At 35.4% G+C, this 26575-nt stretch overlaps 1 protein-coding gene across 1 annotated transcript in view; it reads left to right on the top strand.

Moving 5' to 3' along the window:
- LOC129280848 (synaptonemal complex protein 2-like) overlaps window positions 1–26575 on the top strand; it is a 55606-nt gene that overhangs the window by 5797 nt on the left and 23234 nt on the right. The window contains exons 5-19 of the mRNA XM_054916850.2: window positions 154–254; window positions 1367–1477; window positions 2029–2117; window positions 4196–4373; window positions 5365–5414; window positions 6058–6103; window positions 7262–7369; window positions 8156–8219; window positions 8932–9107; window positions 11128–11298; window positions 14050–14212; window positions 15820–17076; window positions 21320–21413; window positions 21972–22051; window positions 22788–24769. Coding sequence (XP_054772825.2) covers window positions 154–254; window positions 1367–1477; window positions 2029–2117; window positions 4196–4373; window positions 5365–5414; window positions 6058–6103; window positions 7262–7369; window positions 8156–8219; window positions 8932–9107; window positions 11128–11298; window positions 14050–14212; window positions 15820–17076; window positions 21320–21413; window positions 21972–22051; window positions 22788–24769 — 4670 coding nt within the window. The remainder of the gene's footprint in view (window positions 1–153; window positions 255–1366; window positions 1478–2028; window positions 2118–4195; window positions 4374–5364; window positions 5415–6057; window positions 6104–7261; window positions 7370–8155; window positions 8220–8931; window positions 9108–11127; window positions 11299–14049; window positions 14213–15819; window positions 17077–21319; window positions 21414–21971; window positions 22052–22787; window positions 24770–26575) is intronic.

A 26575-nucleotide genomic window follows, 5' to 3' on the forward strand; every position in this document is an offset into this window, starting at 1 on the left:
TCCATACGCATTCTGACTCTACATTTAGGCACTACATAAGTAAGATTTTTTTTTATCATTCTGCCCATATATTCACTGCACTTTACACCTCTACCTTTTTAAATGAAAACAAACATTTTATAGGTTAATAATGTTTTTTTTTTTTGGTTTCAGTGTTTGTGTATGAAGAGACAAAGAGGTATATTTCTCAGGCAGGGAGAGATGTCCATCATGAAGCGGATAATTTGATGGAAGTCTTGTTTGAAACCATCAATGTGAGTTTATCCTTTACCCACTTATGCTCAATTTTTCCATTCACAGTCACCATCTAGTTCTTTTTTTTAGTTTAATAGTTGTCGTTATTAGTCTGAAAAGAAATGGTACATAGGGACTCGGGGAGCTCCAAAGAAATTTTGGATTATTGAATTGAAAGTAATTTTTTGTTGAGTTCTGAACAATGTTATATTTTCTGATAGTATTGTTCTTTAACCTTCTGTCAATTTAGCAATTCATAAACATTTTCTTATCAGAAGAATTAATTGAAGAATGGGTGAATCTTTGTATCATATCAATCAATTTAAATGTGACAAAATTTTTATTTTGTAGAACAATGATGATTCATATTATATTCATTTTATTTAAAGGTCAAGTCCACCACAGGAAAATGTTGATTTAAATAAATAGAGAAAAATCAAACTAGCATAGCACTGAAAATTTCATCAAAATCAGATGTAAAATAAGAAAGTTATGACATTTTAAAATTCAGTGCTTCAGTTTTTCAAAGAACATTGATATGCACAACTCAGTGACATATGCAAATGAGACAGTCGATGATGTCCCTCACTCACTATTTCTTTTGTTTTTTATTGTTTGAATTGTACAATATTTCATTTTTTTGCAAATTTGACAATAGAAACAACTTGACTGAACCATATACATGTAGTATTAAACAATGCTAATTCCATATGTTCAGGGAGGAATTATCGTTTCACTTGACAATGAGGAAAAAATTAGAATATTTCATATTTCATATAATGAAATACAAAAGATATAGTGAGTGGATGACGTCATCAGTCTCCTCATTTGCATACCGACCAGGATGTGCATACGACTGTTTTGTGAAATTAAGCAAAACTTTAAAAAGTCATAACTTTCCTATTTTACATCCAATTTTGATGAAATTTTCAGTGTAATGCTTGTTGGATTTTTCTCTTTTCATTCAAATAGACTTTTTGTTGGGGTGGACTTGTCCTTTATTAAACAATTAGATAATCTATGTGAGGGAATGATTCAATATGAGGTGTAGTTGCAATCTATGGATATCTTTCCCTATATGTACCTTTCATGGGTAGTTGTAATTATTTACCATCTCCAATTTGTTTAATAGGAAGTTTCTGAATACAGTGGAGCAGCAAGGAAGTTAATGGTAGAAGCCTTTTGTGCAAGATTGATCATGCTTGTGATCGACACAAAAATACTCTTCCATACAAGAATGGAGGTAATATTTCGGCTTCTTTCATTCATGTTGCTAATAAAAAACATATAGCTGACTTATTATTTACTAACAAAATTGAAAATGATTTATGTACTCCTTTTTGTTTTGCTCTCATAGACATGAGTTGCCCACAAACATCACAAAAATTAGTTTTCATTTTGATAACAATATATAAATTGGCTACGTATTAGCAATAATTAGTGTGGGGTATGTTTTGTTCTTTATGGAAAGTTGGCTGCACTTAATGGCCCCTGCATAGGGTTTAGTTCAGGTACAACAGTGAACTCAGTGGAAAAGGATTGTGTACACTATTCCCAAGCAATTGTACAAGTCAATCATGTGCAAAGTGTTGTTAAGAAGAACAATATTGAGAATGATTTGAATGTGATATTACATGGTTGAGACATACTGACCAGGGTCTCGTTTCATAAAGACCTGTAATATACCAACAAATGTACTATCAGCCAATCAGATTGAAGGATTTCAATAGCTTTAAACTATAATAAGTTTTTTCGAAACTGGCCCCTGGACTGGATTTGCATTGAATTTCACAGGCGGAGAGGACATTGAACCTGATGTTAGAGGGATGTGAAGATGATGACCTTACCTGGATTGGAAATGATCCTGTCACAGCTAAGCTAATGTAAGGATTACTTTATTATATTCACAGTAGAACTGGAATGATCCCCCTTCAAAAAAAAAAGAAAAAAGAAAAGAAAGTTCCATACATGTACATCTATGGAACTCACTTCCCCACACAGTTCAAATCTCATCTTGTCTTCAGTCATTCCAAACAAACTTGAAAACCTATCTTATGTCTCATAATGTCCATTAATACAGGTACCATAATAAATTCCCTCTCCTATTGAAATAGAGTGTAATTTTTCTTTGTTAATATTTTTTCAAAATTTACTGTTTATAATGTTTAATTTATATTGAATTGTCAGGCGCCTTGAGCATTCCTTGGAGTGGATATGTACGCATTTTATTATTAGTATTACAATGTCTCAATAGGATTTTTTTGCAGTTTCTCATTGTAATTGTAGCAATCATACATGGTAGCAGATAAGAATGAGAAAAATGTACTGAAAATGTTCAAGATTAATCTACATGAAGAGTCTAGGAAGCTGTGTACTTCTAATTTTGATGCAAATAAAACTTTATCCACAATTCAGATGACGTTTAGTTCACGCTCTGGCAGAGATTCAATTAATATATCAGATTAGATTTGGATTTGTTTTTTAAAGATGATATTTCTTTATAAGGTTCAATTCTAATTCATATCAAAGTCATATCTGAGTCAATTCATGATTCAGATTAAATTCAATTCAGAATTTATAGCGAATTTAGTTTGTAATTCAGAAAAAAAAATATTGCAAATTCAGACTACATTAATTTTGTCATGTACATGTACTGTAGATGATTTTTTTGGGTAAAAATAAATGATTTTCAAATGTTTTTCTTGTTTTTATTTCCATAAGATAAAAAATGTATAAAAATGATAAAATAACAAATTATCAAAAGGTATGCAAATAAAGTAAAATTATGGCTGATAGCCCATTTTAGCTGTAACTTTAATTTTTGCTGCTAGTATTCCATGGGTCCATTACCATCATATTAACTGATATGTTTCAGAAGGTAAATTTTTTTAGATTGCTTTAAAGAGAAATTATTACTGTTAAATAATTATGAAAGTGATAATAATGGAAACTACTTTAATTTCTGCCTTTGTCATTGTACTGAATTGGTGATATGGCTAGTAATAAAATGAATGGCTAAAATATATTACGTGACCAGTATGTCATTCATGTTAGCTACCTGTAACAGTAAAATTTGTTTAAAGGGGAATGAAACCTTTGGGAAATAATGGGCTTGTGTGGAAACAAAAATCAAAGAATAAGATCAAAGAAAGTTTTAGAAAAATCAGACAAATAATGAGAAGGTTATGAGCATTTGAATATTGCGATCACTAATGCTATGGAGATGCTCCCATATGCAATGCGACATTGCTGTGTCATGCCACATGTGAACAACTTTCCCTTTGCTGGACTATAAAATGCCCCCAAAATGTTTCTTTGTGCTCTTATCGTGATACAGACACTTCATCCATAATGTATTCTTTGAAAATCTGTATTACATGCCCTCCTATAGAAAGAATGCATGATCTACTGTTAGATGTGATAAAAGAGGTAGGTAGTTAAAGTGAAATATACACTGTATACAAAAGTAATGGCAAAGATGTTCACAGGTCACATCACACATCTTTGTCACATTGCCAATCGGAGGATCTACATTATAATAATGATCTAAACTTCAAATGCTCATACCTTTATTATTATTTATTCAATTTTTCTCAAACTTTTGTTGATCTGTTTCTTATATATTTTTTTGTTTTTGCACAAGCTATCTTGTTCCAAAAGTTTCATTTTCCTTTAATGATGGGTACACATGACCGATCATGGTTTGAGATGAGCATGGTATATCAAATAACAAGGATCCTCATCAGTATCTTATAAAGCATTAATACTCATCATTTTGGTCGGGCATTAGAATAACGTCACGATTGAATTATCCAAATGCACTCTGGTTTACTTCAGCGGTGTAAGAACTGTGGTTACAAAGATACCTCATGCATGTAATTCTTACTACCGGTAATACCAATGATGATATGTATCATTTGTATATTGCTTTAATACCTTCTATGTTAATATATCAATTCAGGCAACGTCTAGCCGACCTTCTGCCTGTAGCAGGTGACTTTGAGATGCAGATTGCCATTACAGAATCATTAGCAAGGATGGTGACAAAGAGTGAACGAAGGAGAAGATCACCAGCATGGTTCCCAGTACAGGCCATCAGTGAAGCTTTCTTAGCCATTGATGACCAGCGATTTGATTCAGTAAGATGTTTACATTGTAGTATTTGTGTATTTTGTAATTGTTTGGTGGAAAATTTTAGTTTTTCAGTGTTTTTCTGCCATTTCACTTTGTACCTTATATCCAGGTTAATTTAAATTCCACTACATGCATATGTATCAAAATGGCTCAATATTACTGTACTGCAAACTTGGAAACCTTCAAGATTGATATATATCGCTAGTTGGATAGAAATGTAGATAATTTGACATTCTGTATGTACATTTACTCTATCTTTGCGTCAGAGATTGGTGCATGCGCTCTTCCTTGGTACTGTACGGACACTGTATTTACTGCTGTTCACTGTATTACAGCACACATGCAACTTTTACTGTGCGCGTACTGCATGCATTGCAGCACAATGTCATTAGAGACACAAATTACTTGACGCACCAATTGTATCAAGTAAATTTAGCAGGAACTACATGTTGACTGTTGGATGTCACAATATTTATTTTTGGTATATGCAGTTTGCTTTGTGTCCCAATGTATTAAAACATAAGGAGCTTTGATTGCTGTTTAAAGGCACTGACCCACATACATGTATGTGTCTTGAAAGGACACTTTTAACTTTACGATACATACACATATATGCACATTCTTGATGATCATGTCTTTGGTATCTCTTTGTAAAGGCCCTGTCCCATCGTCCGTGCAAGCCTTGTGTGTGACCTGTGGTTGACTATTTTTTCTACCCGCAGGTCGCCCGCTCTGACAGTATCTCGCACGCATCTCACACGCAGAAGCGCACGCAAGTCTGATTTGCACGCAGAAAAGTTTTGAACATGCTCAAAACTTTGTTGCGGGTGAGTTGCGGGCAATCACCCGCAACTCACCCGTAAGGCTTGCACTGAACAATGTGACAGGGCCTTAAAACAGGTCCATTTCGTAATTATATCAAGGGATACTGTCAAAATAGACTTCTTTTGATCACTTTGTGATTTAACAGTTATCTTTATTTACTTCATTTTGAAGGATTGCCGCATATTTCTGAATCTTCTGAATGAGAGTTGCCGGGAGAGAAGGTGGGTAGTATCACATAATTTCATTTTGTTAGCATGAAAATGAAAATATTTCATAGATTTTTTTCTCACTCTGCTCAATATTTCAGTATTTTGGGATGGGATGGGCATCAAGGGCATCAACTATACAGGGTTCCCACAGTCCTGGAAAAATTTGTGGTCATGGAAAGTCAGAGAATTTGGAAAATTTGTGATAAGTCATGGAAAAGTCATGGAATTGCATTTACCTCTTGGCTATGGCAGCTTTCCAGTTTATCTTGTCTCGCAGCTCTCATACTCTGTGATCATACTCTGCTATTATAATTGGTGTTCGTGATTTCCATTTTTCCCAGTTTTGTGACATCCTAAATTCTGCATAACTACCGGGACGTCACGGGAAGTCATGGAAAGCAGCAAATTAGTCATGGAAAAGTCATGGAATTCTGTTTTCAATTTTCTTTGAAATTTTGTTATAAAGTGATCATTCAAAATATAGTTTCATTCAAGTTTTTAATTTCAAGATAATTTATACACATTCATAAGAAAAAGCTCTGACCCCCCAAATGTTTGCCTTACTTGAAAGCGGAAAAGACAAAACTTGTACATGTGTTCAGATTACCTATATCTTTATAAATTAATTTGCTTCGTACATCCTCTTATTTTACAGTGTGTGTTCTTTCCCATGTAAGAAAGCATTCCTTGGAGATTTTGAGGTTAGTAATCTCTGATCTTAATCCCTTTACTACTAATGTGATATGTTGACATGATGCTGGCAGGAGGGCTTTAAAAATCTTCGTGCTGCAACATCTCACCTAATAATTGGTCCATATACAGAGCATGAGGAAATTACAGAATACAGTAGTCAACAATTTCATTGAATTCAATTGACTTACATCCTTATTAGGGGATACATTTGTTTTCTGTTCTCAGTATAAAATACTCCTACCATGGAGCCTTAGCAGACAGATACGTTTATCTTTTCAAAATATATTGTTACGTGATAAAAAGGAATATTCTGTTATTTGCATGTAGTCTATCTACAATTCCTGTCATTTGGTCAGGTAATGAATTACATTGAACCCCGTCCACCCCCACAAAATTATATGATTTACTAGTATTTCTGCAGCACAGGCACTGTATCTTCTGAGAGAGTGGAATTAAATTTCAACTAGCATTGCAGGTGCTGAAATTTGATGAAACCATTTATGGAGTCATGGACAGCTGATCATGATTTGATTGTATAATTTATTCAATTATTCTTGAGGGTTGCATTTGACAGTTAGATTGTTGAAGTTTGCAGGTATTTTTTATATACAGTACTTTCTGACAAATCTTTTTAAACAATAGTGAAACAGCCTTTATCATTTAATTGAGCATATAAAAGTTAGAGGAATGATTTCTTTTCTTATTTATTTATATGTTTTCATTCATTTTTATTTATTTATTTATTTGTTTGTTTATTCATTTATTCATTTTGTTATAAAAACATTGCACATAGAAGCCTTACAGCTGAATTGCGTACAATTTACAAGGATTGATACAACAATTAATAACATTTAAGAACATTCAAAAACGAAATCCTGCCAATGAATGACAGGATTCTCACAGTATTGTTTCGGCTTGCTTTAATGATTCCTTAGTTTCATTGTCTTTGTTTTATTTTAAGATACACATTTATTCTCTTTTATTTGTTTATCTTTTTAATACCACATACTGTATTCATACATCTGTCTTAAAGCAATATGAGTAATGGTCAATTAAAAATTCAGTGCTTTTGTCACATATGTATTCAAGTGTTAAAACAGAGTTCATGACCATAAGAAATCATAGCAAGTTGATATATTGAATAACTATTTTTTATTGTATGACAGTTGAGGAACCCTAATGAAGATAAAGTGAGTGAGTTCTGGGTTGACTTCAATGCAGTCAGTCAATCGATCACCATGTATGTAGCTGATGAAGATACAGGATTAGAAGAGGTAAGGGAAAACAACTGTGATTCTCTTGATACAGTTTTACTGAAACGGCAAGAATTTCATGTACTTTGCTCTCATTCTTTTTATAGAATCAAAATGAACATGTGAGAAAATGTGTTTCAAGTTTATTTTTCTTTCTAAGGGGATCTCACATTGTCAAATCATTGATAACTTTTCACAGATATATTGTGCTTTACTCACCCCCAAGAAAAAGTACATATAGAAATAAATAAAATCCATCCAAAAAACATACAAACCAGCAGACAAAAAAATAAACGGGAATAGAAAAGGATTAAATTATTTTTATGATGCTGGAATTGTTTTTGCTGTTCTTTTGACAAGATTCATCATTGATATCATCATTATGACCATGATTGTTATCACACGATACATATAATGGCTTAAAATAAAGCAACTTTATTTTGAAGGATTATTTTTTTTTCTCAACTTGATTGACACATTCTGTTTATATCATTCTGTATTCAGGATCAAAGAATGAGTTTTTCATAGTTGCATGTTGTCTGAAACAGAATATCAATGTATCATGCATGTCATTTCCAATTGTGTTATTGGCATGATATTTATGGAATAAAACCATCTGTGTTTTTTCTGTGTTGTTTACGACATGATTGAAATATGCTGTTCTATGTTTTTCTGTATGCGTGATCAAAGATTGGGTCTTCCATGCTTGCATGTTGTCTATTTAATACAACTTTCATGTATCTTGTATGCAATATCCATTGTTGTAACTGATGACTTAAAAACCGTCTGTGTTTCTGTGCATTGTAGGACGGTGGTTTGTGGGAAACGGTGACATTCTCCAAAGAAAAGGTTCAGGAATACCTCGTAAATGGTAAGTCCCTCAGAGCTAGATTTGAATTTACCGATAGAGATTTCATTTGAACCCCTGGAACAAGTTTTGATTTTAGAATGAAATGCATTTACTATAATAGACTCTACCTTAGGCGTATGGCTCAATTGGCCCATCAGCAGATTAAGTTTTCCGGTACAATATGTTATTTGTCATGAATTTAGGTTTTCAAAGAATTATATCAAAATTTGTGTAATTCAGTAAGTTTGTTTTTGTCTCATCTGCATTGCCAAAGTAGGACGTAGGCATTGCTTTTCAGCGATGGTAACATCAATCAAAATCTTATTATAAGATTTTTTTTTTAATGACATGAAACTTGAGTATGAGGGTAATCAAGTCCAATGATATTTTGTATGATCTTCAGGTTGCTAAATTAATATGAAACATCATTTTGGAAATTTCGTATTTTTGCTCATCTTTGAATGACCCTGAAACAGCATATTCCATGTAGGTTTTTAAATAAAGAAGAAAACTTTTACTTACATAACTTTTACTTTCATAATTATGAAAATAAAAGTTCATAAGTAATAATAATAATAGTTAAATTTATATTGCACATAAAGCGAGTTACATTGCAAATCATATGCATATACTGGAAAATATAACAAATTCCAGTTTCTATTTTTGGGAAGCCATAATTTTGTCATGCAATGAAACTTAACATAGTGTCTATGACAATGCTTTGCACCTGCAGAGGATGAGAAAGGTTTCATTAACCTTGTCGTCACACTAAAGGAGCCAGCTTCATCCATTCTTGCTTTCTGTGGCAACGACAGCCGTACAGCTACCATCATATTCAATCAGAGAACAGACCTGGCTGATGCCCTGGATCTGTCTCTAGGATTAGATAAGAATGCTGCTCCAATTGAGGTAATCAAACTCTTTGTGGAGCGTTGTGGCCCAGTGGATAAGTTTCCGGACTTTGAAACAGAGGGTCGTGGGTTCAAATCCCAACCATGGCGTAGTTTCCTTCAGCAAGTAATTCATCCACATTGTGCTGCACTCAACCCAGGTGAGGTGAATGGGTACCTGGCAGGAATTTATTCCTTGATATGCGTGTGCGCTGTAATCTTAGTAATTACGGCTGCCAAGCTACAGCTGGGGTAATAATATCCAAGTCCTTTGGAAGCGCATAGAGACATTATTCATAATGTGATATGCGCTATACAAGAACTGTATATCATTATTATTATTATTTGTGACCGAGTATTACTACTGAGGCCTGTATCACAGAGCTAGACAATCGATCAAACATCAAATTTGTATGCGTTTTTCACACTATGATAATTGTAATCAAACATAAACATTAACCCTATGATTGAGAGCTATGCTTTGTGTAACCGGGAACTGGGCTCAGACCTATCAAATCTTTCTTTGATGGTCTTTGGTTTTGGTATTTCTTCCTTTAATAGGTCATGAATTAAATAGTAGATTTGGAATTTAAGTAGTTATGGAAAGGTATTGAAATAATACCAAGATTTCTTGAAAACGAGCCTCATGGGGTATGGAAAGAAAAACCAATTACCTTTTGCACTTTTGTTTGGTATTACATGTATATTGTTTTTAATTACATAAATTTGTGTAATTTAAGCAAAGATCTGTTGTTCAAAGCCAATCTTTTACTTCTTTCTTTTAAAACACACCGTCTTAATTGAGTTGACTATGCATGTATGGTGGTTGCATTTCATTGTCATGTTGTTTCTGTCTTTAAGTTAACCTTACTTCTTTGTCACCATATAATACATCTTACCATGAGGTATTTGAATGTCAAAATCACTATTTATTAGTCGCCAAATTAATCAAATAGTGGAAGCAATGGTATTCTGCTTTCAATTGAGCTATTGAAATAACTTCAGTATTCAGATAATTTTCCCAGGCCTAGTCTTCATTTTAATTACAGTTTAATCTGTCACTTCTTTATAATAAAAAATGATGACGGCAAAAGTTCATTGCAATAAAACTCTCACCCGCTTGATTTTCCGTCATCTTTGAAGTTCAAGATGGTGTCAAGTTCGTTTCCAAGTAAATCGTAAATCAAGTGCCAACATTAGTTCATGAACTCACTTTGCACTTTCAAACGAAAAGCTACGTTTCTTCATTGACTTTGTCATGTGACTTTGTTTATCTTCATTATTTTAGTGTGTGTGTGTGTGTGTGTATTTGAGTTTTGTCAGACGTGTATCAATCAGATATGATTATTTACGTCTGGGACCGACCTTTAACGTCACCGTCCGAAAGACATGACCAGGGCTCGAACCTCGAACCTCTGCATCAATTTGTAACTTCCCCACAGCTTGGATTACAGGCGCACGCCACAAGGTCTATCCTTAGCCTACATCTAATCCTACAGGGATTTTTAATGCTGTCTATTGAGATGTATAATCTTTAATAGTAAGAGCTACACAAAGGAAATCATTATAATTGTAATTTTGATTGGACAAATATGAAATTATTGTCAATAGATTTTATATCACTTAAACTTATATAATATCTTAATATTAACACTCCAGTGAATCCTTGATTAAGTCTACAGATCCAAATATATCACTTAGCACTATTGTCATGTAAACAAAACTTTTCATGTAAGGTGGTTCGCATTTGACTATCTTTGAAGTGGTTTACCTATTTGTCAACAGTTTTGTGTAAATCCTATTTCTAAATAGGAAATTTGCCAAAATGTTAAGTTATATGATAAAGTAAAAGTAATAAAAAAAGGATATGCAATCAGAATACCTCAGAGGATAATAGAAATGAACGGTATGTTGTAAAAATGTTTGTTAAAACTGAATTTGAGCTTTTTGAAAAGTTAGATGTGGGGAAAAAATGGTGTAGATTTTGATTTACTTTAATCTGTGCTTTAATTGTAATTGAAAGTGTTTGCTCTTTACAGACACCATCTTCATCTCGTAGAAGTTCAGTGAGTAAAATCAATGTGTTGGTGAATCGGGCGAGGAACACGAGCTGGGGGCTGAGTAACATGCCGCAGTCGTTCAACGACGGATACATTGATGCTGGAGCTCATCATGAGTTGCATTCTGGGAAGCATGTCGGAACTTCTGGGGTAAGATGGAATAGATGGTAATCTACAGGGATGCAACATTTCAGTCTAAAGTCTGAATCAAGACTTTTTTGTACATATTTCAGCCATAGAAAACACCTTTTTCATGTAGCAATGGGGTTATAATAGATAATTTTCAGACTTTTTTTTAAATCCAGCCTAAGGAGCATCTCTAAACCATAAAAAAACGCCGGGGGGGGGGGGGAGGGGGGCTTTTAATCAACCCCCCTCTCGACATTTTCTGCGACCATTCCACTGCACAAAATTTTTGGACCGTGCTACTCGCTGACTTTTTACTTTGAAGTCTTGCGCATCTTTTGAGACCAAATTTATGATGCCCGGGTATGTGGTTCAAAAATTACACAACACTACGTGACCAAGAATTCTCCAAAACGTGATTTTGTGAGACCCAAATTCTCCAAAACGTGATTTTGTTTACAAAGTCAATGTAAATTGTGTTTTCTCATCTTATTCATAATGATATGATTATTTTTACTTTCATTAGCTGTAATTCATTGACTTTAGCATAATCATGCTTAAAAAAGGCTCTGCTATGAATTTGGGTAATAAAAAGAAGAAAAACAAAAGGTCGAAAAACAAAGAGATACATAAGAAATTCATTTTTAAACGAGAAACTTTCTTCATTTGTAATTGTTAGCAATGGTATAAAGAATAATTACACCAAAAATTAGCATTCTAGGAGCTTTTTTTAGTGAATTAGAGCAAAAAGTATGAGGGGGTTGATTACACCCCCCCCCCTCCCCCCAGTCATATAACAACCCCAAAAGCCTGGCCCGGTTAGGTTTAATCTATTGCAATCTATGATTCCTCTCTTTGATGTGAATACAGGGTTTAAATCAATCCAAAGCTTTCCAAGGCCATAGCCTTTGATGCCCTATTGTTTGACCTCAATGCCCCTCTCATTGGCCTCGGAGATTTTGTTGCCCTTTTAAAAATTTCCTAATTTGTGCAGTATTAAGAAAATTTACCCTATAGGAAAAGTGTTCCTGTCCTAAAATAACAAAAGTTAACCCTTTGAACCCACAAAGCCAGAATACCGGCTTCACCATGAACGCGCTTATACCCCAAAAGCCGGAATACCAGCTTTAGGTCATATGATTCGAAAGGCAAAGGTTTTAGATATCAGGTGACCTGTAATAATGATGTCATTTTAGAGATATTTAGTCGATAACTTCAGTTTCTCATTTCGTCGACGATATGCTTTCATTTATAAGGTTTTAGCATAGAAAATGACCAAAATATACAACTATGCAATGTATCAAGGAGGGTCGTGCGATAATACACGGCAAGTCGTATATGGACTATGCGTAAGCTATTGTTGAGTTTTATTTCCGTCATAGCAGTGATTTTGAGACAAAATTTTAGATTATCGTTAGTACGGGAAGCTTAACTTCAGCCGGGTCAGGCCAGGTACCAGTGGATTAAAGGTGCTGCTGACATGGCTGGGGCTCGGATCATGAGAATAGGAGATCGTTTATTTAAAATGTCATGTATTCCTTAATTTTACTGATTATCTTGATATCTGCAAATAATTCAGGGTGAAGGTCACAATCGTCCCAATCAATAAATGGTTCAGAGGGTGAATTAAGGCCTGTTCATGGAAGCATCAATAGGGGGTACTAGTCCTGGCTTTTGCCTTGTAATCTGAGTATCATGTGTTCTAATCTTACCGCAGCACTAACGTCCTTTTGGTCAATCTACACTTTGGCACTCTCCATCTAGGTATTAAATGTGTATGCATTATGGTGCAAAAGTTGAATGTATGTCTGGCATTTGCACTTTGAATCTCTTGGTTGAAAGTTTCCTTGGGAGTGGAAAAAGTATACCCATTTTGTGCACACAGTACACAAGCCAGATTCCAACAATGGGTAATATGTAAATTTTATCACTCCAATAGGGCATCTCGGGTTACTGTGGGCCAAGTTGGTACAAATACCACATCCTTCTACCTTTAAAGATATGAATGAAAAATGAAAGATATGAGGTATTAAAAGGGAACTCATGAAGCTTATGTTTGATTTTATGCTCGACTACATGATCTTTATGTGCAATCAAACATACCAATCAAATGTGAGAATCTGACTCCAAGTAGAGCATCAAAAACATGGGGCATTTTCACATTCACGTTATAGAAATAAAAATGTATGCTTGTTCGTTACAAGGTGAACTTGATAAAAGTCCACCCCCCCTTCAGTTGAAATGTTGAATAATTGCCTATTTAAAGTAAATACAATTTTTCAGTTCATATAAAGCAAAACATGTTTGTATATCTTTTCCTGTTTTAATTTAAGTAAAATTTCTACCTAGTTGAGCAGATTTTTATGGTCTTTAATAGATTTGGTGGAAGAGCCGTGGTGTAGCGGTTCTGACTCTCGCCTTGTAAACAGAGGGTCGTGTGTTTGAATCCCACCGCGGTCTAGCATCCTTTGGCAAGGCGTTAATCCACACTTTGCCACTCTCGACCCAGGTGCTAAATGGGTACCCGGTAGGATGCGAAAGATATTGTATGTTGGATTTTGCCAGCGCCATGATGAGGCTGCGATGAATGCAAGGAATGCTCCCCAGGGAGTGGAAATTGTGCACTTTTCGTGCGGGATTGAAATGAATCCAATGACCGGGGTAATAATATGCTGTAACGCGCTTTGGGCCATTCTGGGAAAAGCGCTTTATAAAAATTGGCTATTATTATTATTATTATTTGACTTGGGTAAATTTACCTGTATTTTTTTTCAGGACATGCATGCCGATGAGGCTAAAGCCACTCCAGTCAGACGGAAGATATCGATACCACTTGTTCCTATGATCACACCCACCAGGACATCTCTTCATTCAGCAGCATCTTCCAGTGTGTCTTCCTCTGGAGGTGTGGCTTGTCAGGGCAAACAAACGAATCAAGGTATGGATTCCTTCCCTCTTTTCCCTTCCCTTCCCATTCCCTCTTTACCTCACATTTCCAGGGAGGTGTATTACAAAGAGTTGGTATGACTTAATAATGTCGTGCTTATATGCCAATGCTGAATCTAATTGATGGATACGCAGTAGCGCGCATTCTGCGAGCATTATCTGAGTAATGCGGTGATGCGTAAAACCACACGCAACTGAAATTTAAGTGCGACTCAAACTGAAATATTTGTGACCCCCCAGGTTACTTCTTTCTGTTTTTCCATTCACTCCTTGTCCTTTAAACTCCCTCACTCTCTCCCCTTATTGTACCTTATCTTTTTTCATCTCACTAGGGGGTTTAACAAAGAAATATGATCAATATTTACAAATGATTGTAACTTTTTGTTGTGGTTTACCATTAAGTTATGCTCAATTGTACGATTGATTGTATCTTCTATGTTACAGCGCCTATATCTCACTCTCCCCTGCTCTCCTATTCTCTCCTTCCCCCTTTCTCCACACCCTTATTTATCTCTCTATGCCACTATCACAATCTCCACTCTCTCCTCCCTGGACCCTTTTCTCTCCACTATCACAGCTTTGTGCTGACACTGTTTAGATCTAACGACTCGTCTGGAACGACCTGTGGTAGCCTCCGGAGGCGTTCCAGATTTTTGGCAGATTTAAACGGGGTATCAGAAGGCATATGGTTAGAGTTAGGATTGTAATAGTTTAATTTATGTTTGGCTTCAGATTTTTAATTGGACAATTGTTGCCAAGGCAAGAGGGAAAGAATTACATAGGGGGGCTGGGGGCAATTTAGCCCCTGAAATGCTCAGAATAGCCCTAGACAAAAAAGAGCCCCAGATAATCCCCATTCACTATTGTTAAAGCTTTAATAGTTAATGTTACAGATTAAAAGGTAGCCAGTTGTGGAAAGTACACGTAGCCCCCCCCCCAAAAAAAAAAAGAAAAAAGAACCTTTCCTTGTCTTGGCCCCTGGGAGATGAATTTTCATTCTTGCTATATGCTGTTCTTCATATGACCCTATTAATATGTCAAATGAGTTTCCCTTAAACAAATCATTTATACATAATCTACCAGCACAATCCTAGAAATAGGGTTCATGAATAGTTTAGAAACCTAAAATAATCTTGAGAGAGTTGTTAAAAATCAATTAAACTTTATGATTTCATCTGTTATTGAATGAAGTATAAAGTATCAAGAGTAATTTTGCAGTGAACAAGAAAATAGTAGGAGCAAGAAGAAAAAAATTATACTGGATATTATTTATTACTATCAAGAAAGTGACTGGTTCTCTTATTCCACTATATGAACTTTGCTTGACTAGCTCACCTGTTTAAAGGAAAATAACAGTGTAACATATTCAAATTATGAATTTGATTGATTTAAAATAGACTTCTTAATTACTTTGAAGTTTGAAAAGTTAGAAATATCATAAAATGTATGTCATCATACAGGATGATATATATAAACTAAGTAGCATTAGTTGCCATTATTATTATTATTATTATCTTTACAGGTTCAAAGCCTTTGGCTATTAAGAATTTGGACTTTTTGTATTATTGTATTTGTATTATATGCTTCAATCACCAACAGGTTTTGTACAGCCTAAGACTCCAGCTGGAATTCATGGGAGTACTAAGAAGGTGAAGACCCCACTTCAAGTAATAGTTGCAGACAAACCCAGTTCCTCAGGGACGGACATCGATCACCCTAGACCCCAATCAAGAACACCTGCCAAGGTATCCGTGACAAGGAACACCATTGTCTGCCAATCACCAAGGGTCGTTCAAGAAGAGACTGAACAGAAAACCACGAGACTGGTGGCTAACCGTCTGGAAAGTGCCAGCTCTGATTGTGATGGAGTTGAGCAAGAAGTTGCAGTGCAACAGAAGACAAGGAAGGGAAAGCGTGATCAGGTTGAGACTAGCTCAGCTAACAAGTCGGCCAAACAGACAGCAGTTAATGATGCAGGAAAAGAGAATGTAAAGAAGGGTCAGTCCAAGAAAGGCAAATCAGATCAGGTCTTGGCAGTTCAATCTTCTCCAAACAAGCTGTCCCAAGATGTCACTGAAATCCCAGATACCCAGTCTCAGAGCTTGATCAGTCAGGAGAGTGAAGGAAGCCAAGGGACACGGAAAACTACAGGAAGAAAGAGAGGTACAAAAGCTGCTACCAATCCAGTGAGTAAGGGCTCGAAGAGGACAACACGTAGCTCAAGAGTTAGTCAGGCTAAAGATGGAGATACTGCCAGTGATATGCCTCAGCCATTACAAACTGGAAGTAAGTCCAGACGAGGGAAGAAGTTTACGCTGTATTCAGAGACATCCTTCGTGATGGACAGTCCTGAGAGGGAGGAAAAGAACACTGGGGGCAAAACCAGGGGTAAGGGAAAGAAAGCCCCCAAAGGAAGTGATGAAAAATCTGCAGTTAGAGAGATGGAAGATTCTGAGGGAGCAGCTCCAAAGGGTAAAGCAGGTCGAACCAAGATGGGTAAGAAACAGGAGGAACAAAAAGATCTTCGGGATACAGGAAGATCCAGCAGAAAGTCAGAAAAGGAAGCAAATGGTACGCAGACAAAAGGAAAGTGTGCTTCCAAAAAGATCATCAATGACATCTCAGAACCGCTCATGATACACGTAGAAGACAACCTCTCGCAGGATTTTGTGGTGCCAAAGACAACAGTGAAGGGAAAACAAATCCGTGGAGTCAGTGACCTCAAAGTAGATGGGATGACCGTTCGTAACCTGATGTACGACCCTGACCCACAAGAAGAGCAGGAGCGTCAGACATCTGGCCTTCCACAGATCGACAGGAAGGCAGCTGCTCAAGCTTTAGCGGCAGAAAGTGCAGGTTGGATTTGGAATTCTTTATCGATAAGGGATAATAATAATAATAATATTCAGTTCTTTTATAGCGCATAACACATAGCAACGCATGTCCCTATGCACTTGGATGAAATTAAGGAAAGAAATTAGAAAGTAAGTAAAGAGTGTTGGACACTGAATTCATTACAAATTAAACAGACTCTTTTTTTAGGAAGTCTTAAACTTCTCTAAATCATGTATATTTCTCATATGATTAGTTTAAGTTTAATAATAAGTTTTTATCAAGAATTCAAACTTCCAGTCAAATGGTTTAATTCAAGCCCAAACAATTATTTTCAGGTCATTGAAACAAAAAAATTTCTGAATGATTTGGGCTATTTTAAATTTTATTTAGACTGTCTGGTTTAGACATGATATTGTCCCATCGCAAAACAACTAAGGTATATTTGCCATAAGGGTTAAAGAGAAATTCCAGTATAGTTGCAGTAAACACTGATTTCATGAGAAAGTCTGTAAAACCAGGCTTAATTGTCAGTATATCATCGATGATCTAGATCTGGTACAGTTACATAAACTGAACTTTGTGAAATCTTGAAATCTACGCTGAAAAATGTTCAGACTGAACTTCCCCAACACAGATAAGCGCACGTGGGACAGTGTATAATTATTGCTTTGAGCGTCGGGCCCGACGCTCTACCCGAATCCTGTGCTTATTTGCTGATTTCTCAGCAATTACACAATTTCTTCCAGAATCCTTTGGCACATGCGTTTTATTTATACAAACAGACACTTTGGTGGTCATTTCATTGGATTCTGTACGAACTCATTTTGATATCGTTACCAAAACTAGCATTTACCTTTAACCCTAAAAAGACTGGGGGGGGGGGGGGCTGATTCAGCCCCCCCCTCAACATTTCTTGCGATAAATTTGTAACGTGAAAAGCTGGCGCCGCGCCGTTCCATGACTTTTTTTTTTCAAGTCTTGCGCAACTTTTGAGACCAAATTTGCGACGCCCAGGTACATGGTTGCGAAATTACGCAACATTTTGTAAGTGCATGTCGACCCGAAATTGCTCAAAAACGTGAATTTGTGTACAAATCCAATGCAAATTGTGTTTTTAGCCAAAATTCATAAATGTATCATTATTTTCAATTTTACTAATCAAACTTAATTAATTTCATCTTGTTTATGGTCAGAATAAAGTAGTGAACGATTTCCATTGAAAAAACAATAAAAAACAAAAAGTCGAAAAACAAAGAAATACATAAGAAATTTTAAAAACAATAAAATACATAAGAAAAGAATTGTGATATTGCATTTTTTTAAAATACATTTGATCAGAATCCTACAAAGAGCCTGTGAATAAAAAATTAGCAGTTTAGAGGCCTTATTTAGTTAATTAGAGCAAATCTTTGATTTTACGCATAAATTAGCATAATTAATGAATTTTGAGATTTTTCGGAAAATTTGATCCTACTGTCTTGGAGATTATGCCATGGGTAATGCACGTGCCAATTTTCGTCGCGATCAGGTGGTCGACGGCCGAGATCATAAGGGGGGGCTGAATCAGCCCCCCCCCCCCCCCAGTCTTCTTAGGCATCAAATTAGCCCAGTCTATTTAGGGTTAAACTACACCTGTACAATGTGAAGATATAATATCATTATTTGGCTTTTGAACCCTGGAAGTAAAGATGTCTATGTTGATAGTGGTATGAAACAGGGTCAGAAAAATTTGCCAACAAATCTTGTTCTTTCTACTAGTCTTGTACAAAATGACAGTGTTGTACAGACGCAATTATACATAAAACTGCAAAGACACCAATATACACATATGTGCAGTCATATCAACAATTAAACAGATAAAGAAAAAGAACCTTACTGAATACAGTGTTTTCTCAAATTATACAAAAATATTGTAGGAATGGGGTGAGTGTTTTGGTAAAGTGAATGAATCTTTGAAATTAAATGGGTCTCGAAATCACTTGTCACAAGAGCTTTAAATCGAGACCCTTCGTGCCGCCAAAGATAAAAAAGATATATATTTGCATGTCGTGTCATTATTTAATGTCCATTTATCAATTCTTTATGGCCATTTGTGGTGAGATTATGAGCTATAAAAAATAATTTGATATCTTTAATAAAAAGATTGTCTGTTGTAATTTCAACGATTGAGATACTGTACCCTCTTATAGGGCTAGAGTCTCAGACATTTTATGGTTGTTGGGCATGCTTTTAATACCAGGCAAAAAAAAATAAAAAAATTAGGGGGCTACATGTACTTTTCAAAACCTACTGCCTAAATCTGCAACATTGGGTGAACTTTACATTGCAATGAATGGGGATTTTCAGGTGCTCTTTTGTATTTCCCAGGGCTCTTTGATCATGCCTGAAACCTGTGTAATTTTTCCCTGATGCATACACAGGGTTTGCATTAGTTACAAATGCTAGAATGTTGTTGGAAATTATTTATTGATTGAAATGCCTAAAATTTTTCAGTTTTTCAGGGCCTGTCCTGTATGCTTGGCAAATATCAGATTTGTAGTTTTATAAATTAGTGTACATGTCTATAGGTGAGTCATAGAAATGTACATTTTTCTACTGGATGAAGAAACAGAAAATATGGTTATTCAAAAATGTGTTAAGAGTGAAATTCCTTTCTACATATCTTGATGTATCAAAGTATAACTTACTACCCTAGTCTTCCATGCTCCAAAATATCTCTCTGAATTAATCCAGGCATACACTCCCAGTAGGTCCCTTCATTCTGCAAATCAAATTTCTTAACTGTCAAAAAGCAAAAACTATTTTTTTTGGTGATACCTGTAGGTCCTTTTCAAGCTCTGCCCCACGTCTTTGGAATACTCTTTCAGCTTCCCTTCGCTGTATCCCAAATATCACATAATTTAGATCCAATTTAAAGACGTATCTCATGAAGAAAGCATATTCAACATAGCGTCCTTGATATTCTTTTTATTTTTTGTTATATAATGTTTAATTCACTTTTGTTTGTATATGTTCTACATTGTAAAGCGCTTTGATATGGATTTCATGGAAAGCGCTATATACAATTATTATTTTAAATTGCATTCAACCCATGGAACATAATTCAATTTCATACATACTTCCCATACACCCTAGCCCAAGTTATATTTTGAACCAAGAGCTCAAGGTATTCAGCATGCAAATAAATGAGAGGAGTGATAGCCAGGCATGCTTTGTCGCATAATGGCAAGTTCTCATTGAATACATAAAGTTACAAATCTTTTAGGAAGTTTAAAATTATTCTTCGTTCACTCCTCAAATTGGCAAAAGTTTAAACTCATTATGAAAACAACAGAAATACAAATATAATTTGAGTTTAAAGTGAACAAAAATGTAAAATTTTTATTGAAATGAAATGAGAAGATTTCCATTATAAAAAATGTCTCAGCCCCCCCTATAATCTCAGTTGTTAGTTGTGCAACAACAAAAAATTACTCATGGCATAATCTACAAAATGGTAAAATCAAATTCTTAAAAAAAATCTCAATGCTTATTAATTATGTTAATTTATGCATAAAATCAAAATTTTGTTCTAATTAATCTAATAAGGCCCCTAGAATAATATTTTTTTAACAGACTCTTTATTGAATTCTGATCAAATGTACGTAAAAGGATTCAATATCACAATTATTTTCTTAAACATGTCATTGTTTCGTAAATTTCTTCTGTATTTCTTTGTTTTTCGACTTTTTGTTTTTTTTTCATTGGAAATCATTGGGGACTTTATTCTGACCATAAAAATATGAAAGTAATTGAGTTTATCAGTATAAGGAGAAATAATTTTGAATTTGTGCTAAAAACACTATTTGCATTGGATTTGAGCAATTTTTGGTCTACATGCACTTACGAAATGTTGCATAATTTCTGAACCGGATACCCAGGGGTTGCAAATTTGGTCTCAAAAGTTGCGTGAGACTTTAAAATAAAAATTCAGCAAGTGGTGGGGTAGAAAAATTTTGCACAGTGGATTTATCGCTAAAAATGTTGCGGGGGCGGGGCTGAATCAGCCCCCCACTCCATTAGGGTTAAGCTTTTCCAATGATGTAAATTCAGGCAGTAAGTTGTGAAAGGTAGCCCCCGAAAATTGAAAATTATTTTTTGCCTGCTTTATACCTTGATTGGTGATGGGCAGTGCCTAAGTCCAACTTTTTATTGCACTTGTGAAATTTTTGGTATGTGAGAAACCCTAGACAATTCCATTCAATTGTTCTTTTTGATTGTACAGAATTCTGCGTCCCAAGCTCAGCTCCAGAAGAGAGGCATGTTTCCTCTCAGATTATCCCCAACTCTCAGCCAGAACGTGATTTCTTTAGGAGAAGGTGATCTTAACAAATGATTTGTGTTTGTTTTACAATCCATATTAGTACAATATTTTATATATTTTGAGAGTCAAACCTAGTCTCTAAATTAATGAAATATTTGTTTTCACAAGTATTACAGTTATCTTCTTTTTTTTTTTCACAATTATCTTAATATTTGTCATTTCTTTTATTTCCTTTTGTCTGATGATAATTGATTCTAGAAAATAAAAAAGGAGTAAATTTGAAACAAATGATACAGTTATATGAAGAGCTCAGTTCTAAAAGTTACTATATCTATTAAAAAAAAATTGAGTTGTTGATATCCGATATCATTAGAGATTTGAAGCAAAGTTTTGACCCCAACTTTAAGATCTACCATTAGAAACTGCATCTTTTAATGTCACCTTTCCATGGAATCATGTGTAAACATGTAATGTACAGTCAACAATTCTTTTTCTTGCAAAGCGACCAGGTTTTATTAAGAACCTTTCGGAATCAAGCTCTTGTGAAATTTAATTGATAAGATCCTTCAATGTATCACGTTTATACATTGATCTGCTTGTGTTTATATTACAGTGGTAGATTTCCAAGTCCTTTGCTGAGTGATATTACAGAAGAGAGTACATTGAGTAAAGGCAGCAGTGGTCCCAAACTTGGTATGTAAACAACATGTAGAGATGATGATTTAGATTTGGGCTTAGTTAGGGTAGATGGAGTAGATGAGAGGAGGGGAAATGTAATGCACCAACACTATATTACAGTAACACACACAAAAAGTGTTAACTGCATCTCCTCAGTGTCTTATAAACCTTATGAAGAATCCTTATCAACTGGCATACTTCCCATCTTCCTTGAATTACCCTTTTTAACCATAATGCATATCTAATGTAAACATTGGTCCAATAACACAAGTCTCGACTGATCGTACTGATGATTGATAGAATATTGTTGTTAATGCAATGAAGCGATATTTTTTTTTCTACAATCACTTGCTCAATTTTGTAATACAGATATAATGGTATAATACTAATATAATTGGACGTTATGTAATAATCATTAATGATTTGGGGTTGATAAATGATGATATGTTTAGCAATAAATATGATGCCTGAAATTCTGCTTAATTGAACTGGTTTATCAAATGTGATTTGAATTTGACTCATGATTTAATCACTTAGCCAAGAAAAACTGCCAAGTAAATTATATACTTAATTCTCATGAGGTGAAAGTTAGTCTAAGTGACAAGCTTTCAATGTGAAAGTTTCTTAAAGGTTTTACTTTGCAAACTAAACAAAATTTAACTAAAAATATTCTCTTGTAATCTTTATTAATTAATATGAGAATATTACTTTGTTTTGAGAATATCATTTCTTGGTGATTTTCACTGTGCAGGAAAACAAGTACCACAAGCTTCTAGTCAGTCAGATAAGGCCTCTGAGCTTATTGTGATAAAGAGCAAAACCAAACCTGAGACTGCCAAGGCCGACTCTACCTCTACGAGTTGCAATGGGAAAGACCCCTATGACTTTGTGGATTCCTCTTCTGTTGGGAGCTTCCCAGTTGGTTCTAGGAAGACTCCTGCTAAAGGTGGTGGAGGTGATGGTACCAGTGCAAAAGCTCAAAAGGATGATGAAAAGACAGCTGCAGCTGAAAGGAAGAAAAGAGGACGTCCGGTTGCTCTTTGCCAGGAGGATGGAACTGAAGAAAGCAGTCAAGATGAGTTTGTGGAAAACAGTCACAAATTTGGACTAAGGAACAAGGGGAGTGCTAAGAGTAAGGACCAAGGTAAAAATCAGCGATCTACCAAGGGTCGAAAGACGTCACCGACGTCAGACCATCAGCAGGAAACTACCGAGACTGAAGATGATGCACATGAGAAGCCCCGCCAGTCATCCAGGAGAAAGATGAAAGGGAAACTTGATAGTGAGGATGCATACATTCAGCGCATTCAGAAGGAAACAAAGGAGCTTGCAGAGTTTGCGAGTCGGATGCAAGACCAAGAAGAGGAGTACCCAGATATTGAGGTTGCGAGAGACGTGGCACTTGTGACTGAAGCCTACGATGACTCGGATATCCATACCTTTGTAAAGTCAGTCATGAAGAGTCTGCCTGAGCGAAGGATGAATAAGGATGTCCTCAAGAAGGATGTCCTCAAGAAGCCTATCCAAGGAAAAGGAAAGACTCTTGACAAACAGGACAAGACTTTTGATGATGAGCTAGATAAAGAGCCATTGTGTGCAGAGAAGAAAGTTCCAGAGGTAGATGATGCTGAATGTGGCCACAGAAAGAAAAGCTCCTCAGGTTCGAGAAAGAGAAACTCGAAGTCCATATCAAGAAGTCTAGATGCTGAACTAGAAGGAGAGGTAACTTCAGAGCCTCACAAGAAACCTTTTCACAAGGACATCTCAAGAAAAGCAGTTGAAGCAGCTGCAGAAAAGTCAACAAAATCCACCAGGAGATCTGTGAGGGAATCTGTTACGGGTGATGAGAGTCTTACTGAGGGAGAAATGAGTGTGGATGACATGGTTAGTGCACACATGGAAAGCATCTTGGGCGACAGATCAGGTAGCATTAAGAAAAGTACTTCAAAGAAAGCTGAGAACAGAATCAAAGAGAGAAGGGTGGTTTCACATGTGGAAGAACTTGAGGTGGACAATGAGGTTTTGAGGCATGCAGAGGACAGTATATCCAGACAGAGTAAGATGATTGTGGCACTTAGGCGCAGTTCTGGTAACATGCAACAGGATGAGGAAAATAACATTGATGCAAAGAAGGTACAGAGGAAAAGATCTGGAGATGAGATGCCTCATACATCCAATGATAAAAGCAAGAGGGCCAAGCGATCATCAGTGTCTTCCATCCAAGGGGACCAGGCACTGCATGACCAAGTACCGTCTCCTAAACATCACAAAGAAAGAAAATCTAAGTACGAGAAACCCAGACTGGAACAATCAGACGATGACAGCATGTATGATTATGAACGTGACTTGGAAGAGCTTGAAGCATCTAGGAAGAAGATGAAACAAGATAAATCTAAACAGCAGGATAGAATCACCAATAAAAGCAAGAAATACACACCGAAAACAACTAATGACAAAACCCCACCATACTCGTCTAAGAACAAAAGGAGCATAGAAGACAATGTAGAAGTAGATGAAGTTCACACAAGGATGGCCAAAGCCAAGCCAGTGACCACCATTGCTAAGATGGAAAGGTCAGCACTAACGTCCAAGGTGTCCAAGGACAGGAGGACACACTTTGGATCACAGATCGAGGACTCGGATTCAGAAGAGATCATGGAAACTGCTACTACTACCCCTCCTGATGACACGTCTACTGTTGTATCGGTGGAGAGTTTCAGCAGCATGTGTAAGGTATGTTTACATAAGTTGATTTCTTATGTTTTAAAATACTTTTGCATTGTTTTTGTTGCGCATTACAAATTTCTTTTAAAGGAAATATACAGTTTTATGTAAAAGTAAGGTAAACACTAACTTTATATCTAAAGGAGATATGAAGTTATGTATATACATTGCTATTCATTTATTATTGTTATAGCTTGCTAATGCTAAATGGAATTGGCAGTATAAAGGATTGCAATTGGAATTATGATTTTTTAATCTAAAAATGTAATATTTATCATGGTTAATTGTACAATGGATACATTTTGAAATTTGATATAATCCAAGTAACAGTGTTTTCAGGGCATGAGAATAACAACTTTGTTAAATAACATTACAACTCTCTACATTATTTCACTTGTTTACATTGAAAGCAATCTTTGGCAGTTACTGAAAAAAAAAATATCCAACAATCAAAGGTAGATGTGAACTTTAAATCTTAGTGTTGAAAATTTGTGTTTATAGTGTAACCAGCAATTTATACACCAAACATAAAATATGCTGGTGTTTTGGTCGTTGCTTGACACGATACATTGAGACTCCCAGAGCAATCTATGGTGATAAGGTGTTGGTATTGAAAACAGGTGTTAGTGTTTCCAGCACTTACACTGAACATGAAATGATTTTGGTTTAGGGTCGATGTAACCCAATGCATACTAAAATGAGACTCAAAGAGCAGTGTTTGGTGTTAATGAAAATAAAATCCAATTATCATAAGTAGATGTGAACTTAGTACATTTGAAGTTTGGTGTTGAAAACTGGTGTTAGTGAATATAACCAGCTCTTAGACTTACACCACACACAAAATAGGCTAGTGTTTTGGTTGATGCATCCTATCAACCCATAGTATACTGAGACTCAAAAGTAAGAGCAGTTTTAGCTGTTTATTGAAAAACAAAAAATTGAATTATCAGAAGGAGATGTGAACTTATTGCAGCTAAAGTTTGGTGTTGCGTGACTGGTTTTAATGTAACTTGCTCTTGCACCAAAGGTGAAAGATTTTGGTTTTTTGTTATTGCATGACATGATACATTGAGACTCCCAGAGAAATCTATGGTGTTATTGAGAACAATTCAATCAGCAGTAGATGTGAACTTAGTATATTTAAATCTTGGTGTTAAAAATTTGTGTAAGTATAACCAGCACTTACACCAAACATAGAATATGCTGGTGTTTTGGTCATTGCATGACATGATACATTGAGACACCCAGAGCAATCTATGGTGTTATTGAGGATGATTGAATTATCAGCAGTAGATGTGAACTTATTACTTTTAAAGTTAGGTGTTGAAATTTTGTGGTAGTGTGACTAGCACTTACACCAGACATTAAATGTGCTGGTGTTTGGGATATTGCATGACATGATACATTGAGACTCTAGAGCAATCTATGGTGTTATTGAGAATGATTTGATTATCAGCAGTAGATGTGAACTTAGTACTTTTAAGTTTTGGTGTTGAAAATTGGTAACAGTGTAACCAGCACTTACACCAAACATGAAAGATATTAGTGTTTTGGTTGTTGCATGACATGATACATTTAGACTCTAGAGCAATCTATGGTGTTCTTTAGAACAATCTAATTATCAGCAGTATACAGGTTTATGTAAACTTACGTGTAGTACTATTAAAGATTGGTGTTGAAAATTAGCATTAAGTGTAACCAGCTCTTACACCTTATGAAATACATGTATGCTAGTGTTTGGGTTGATTTTATTACCAGCAATTACAACACTAGGGACAGTGATTTTCCATTTCAAAAAATTGCCTTTCCTGTTTC

Source organism: Lytechinus pictus, chromosome 17 (genome assembly GCF_037042905.1).
Source record: "Lytechinus pictus isolate F3 Inbred chromosome 17, Lp3.0, whole genome shotgun sequence".
Classification (NCBI taxonomy): domain Eukaryota; kingdom Metazoa; phylum Echinodermata; class Echinoidea; order Temnopleuroida; family Toxopneustidae; genus Lytechinus; species Lytechinus pictus.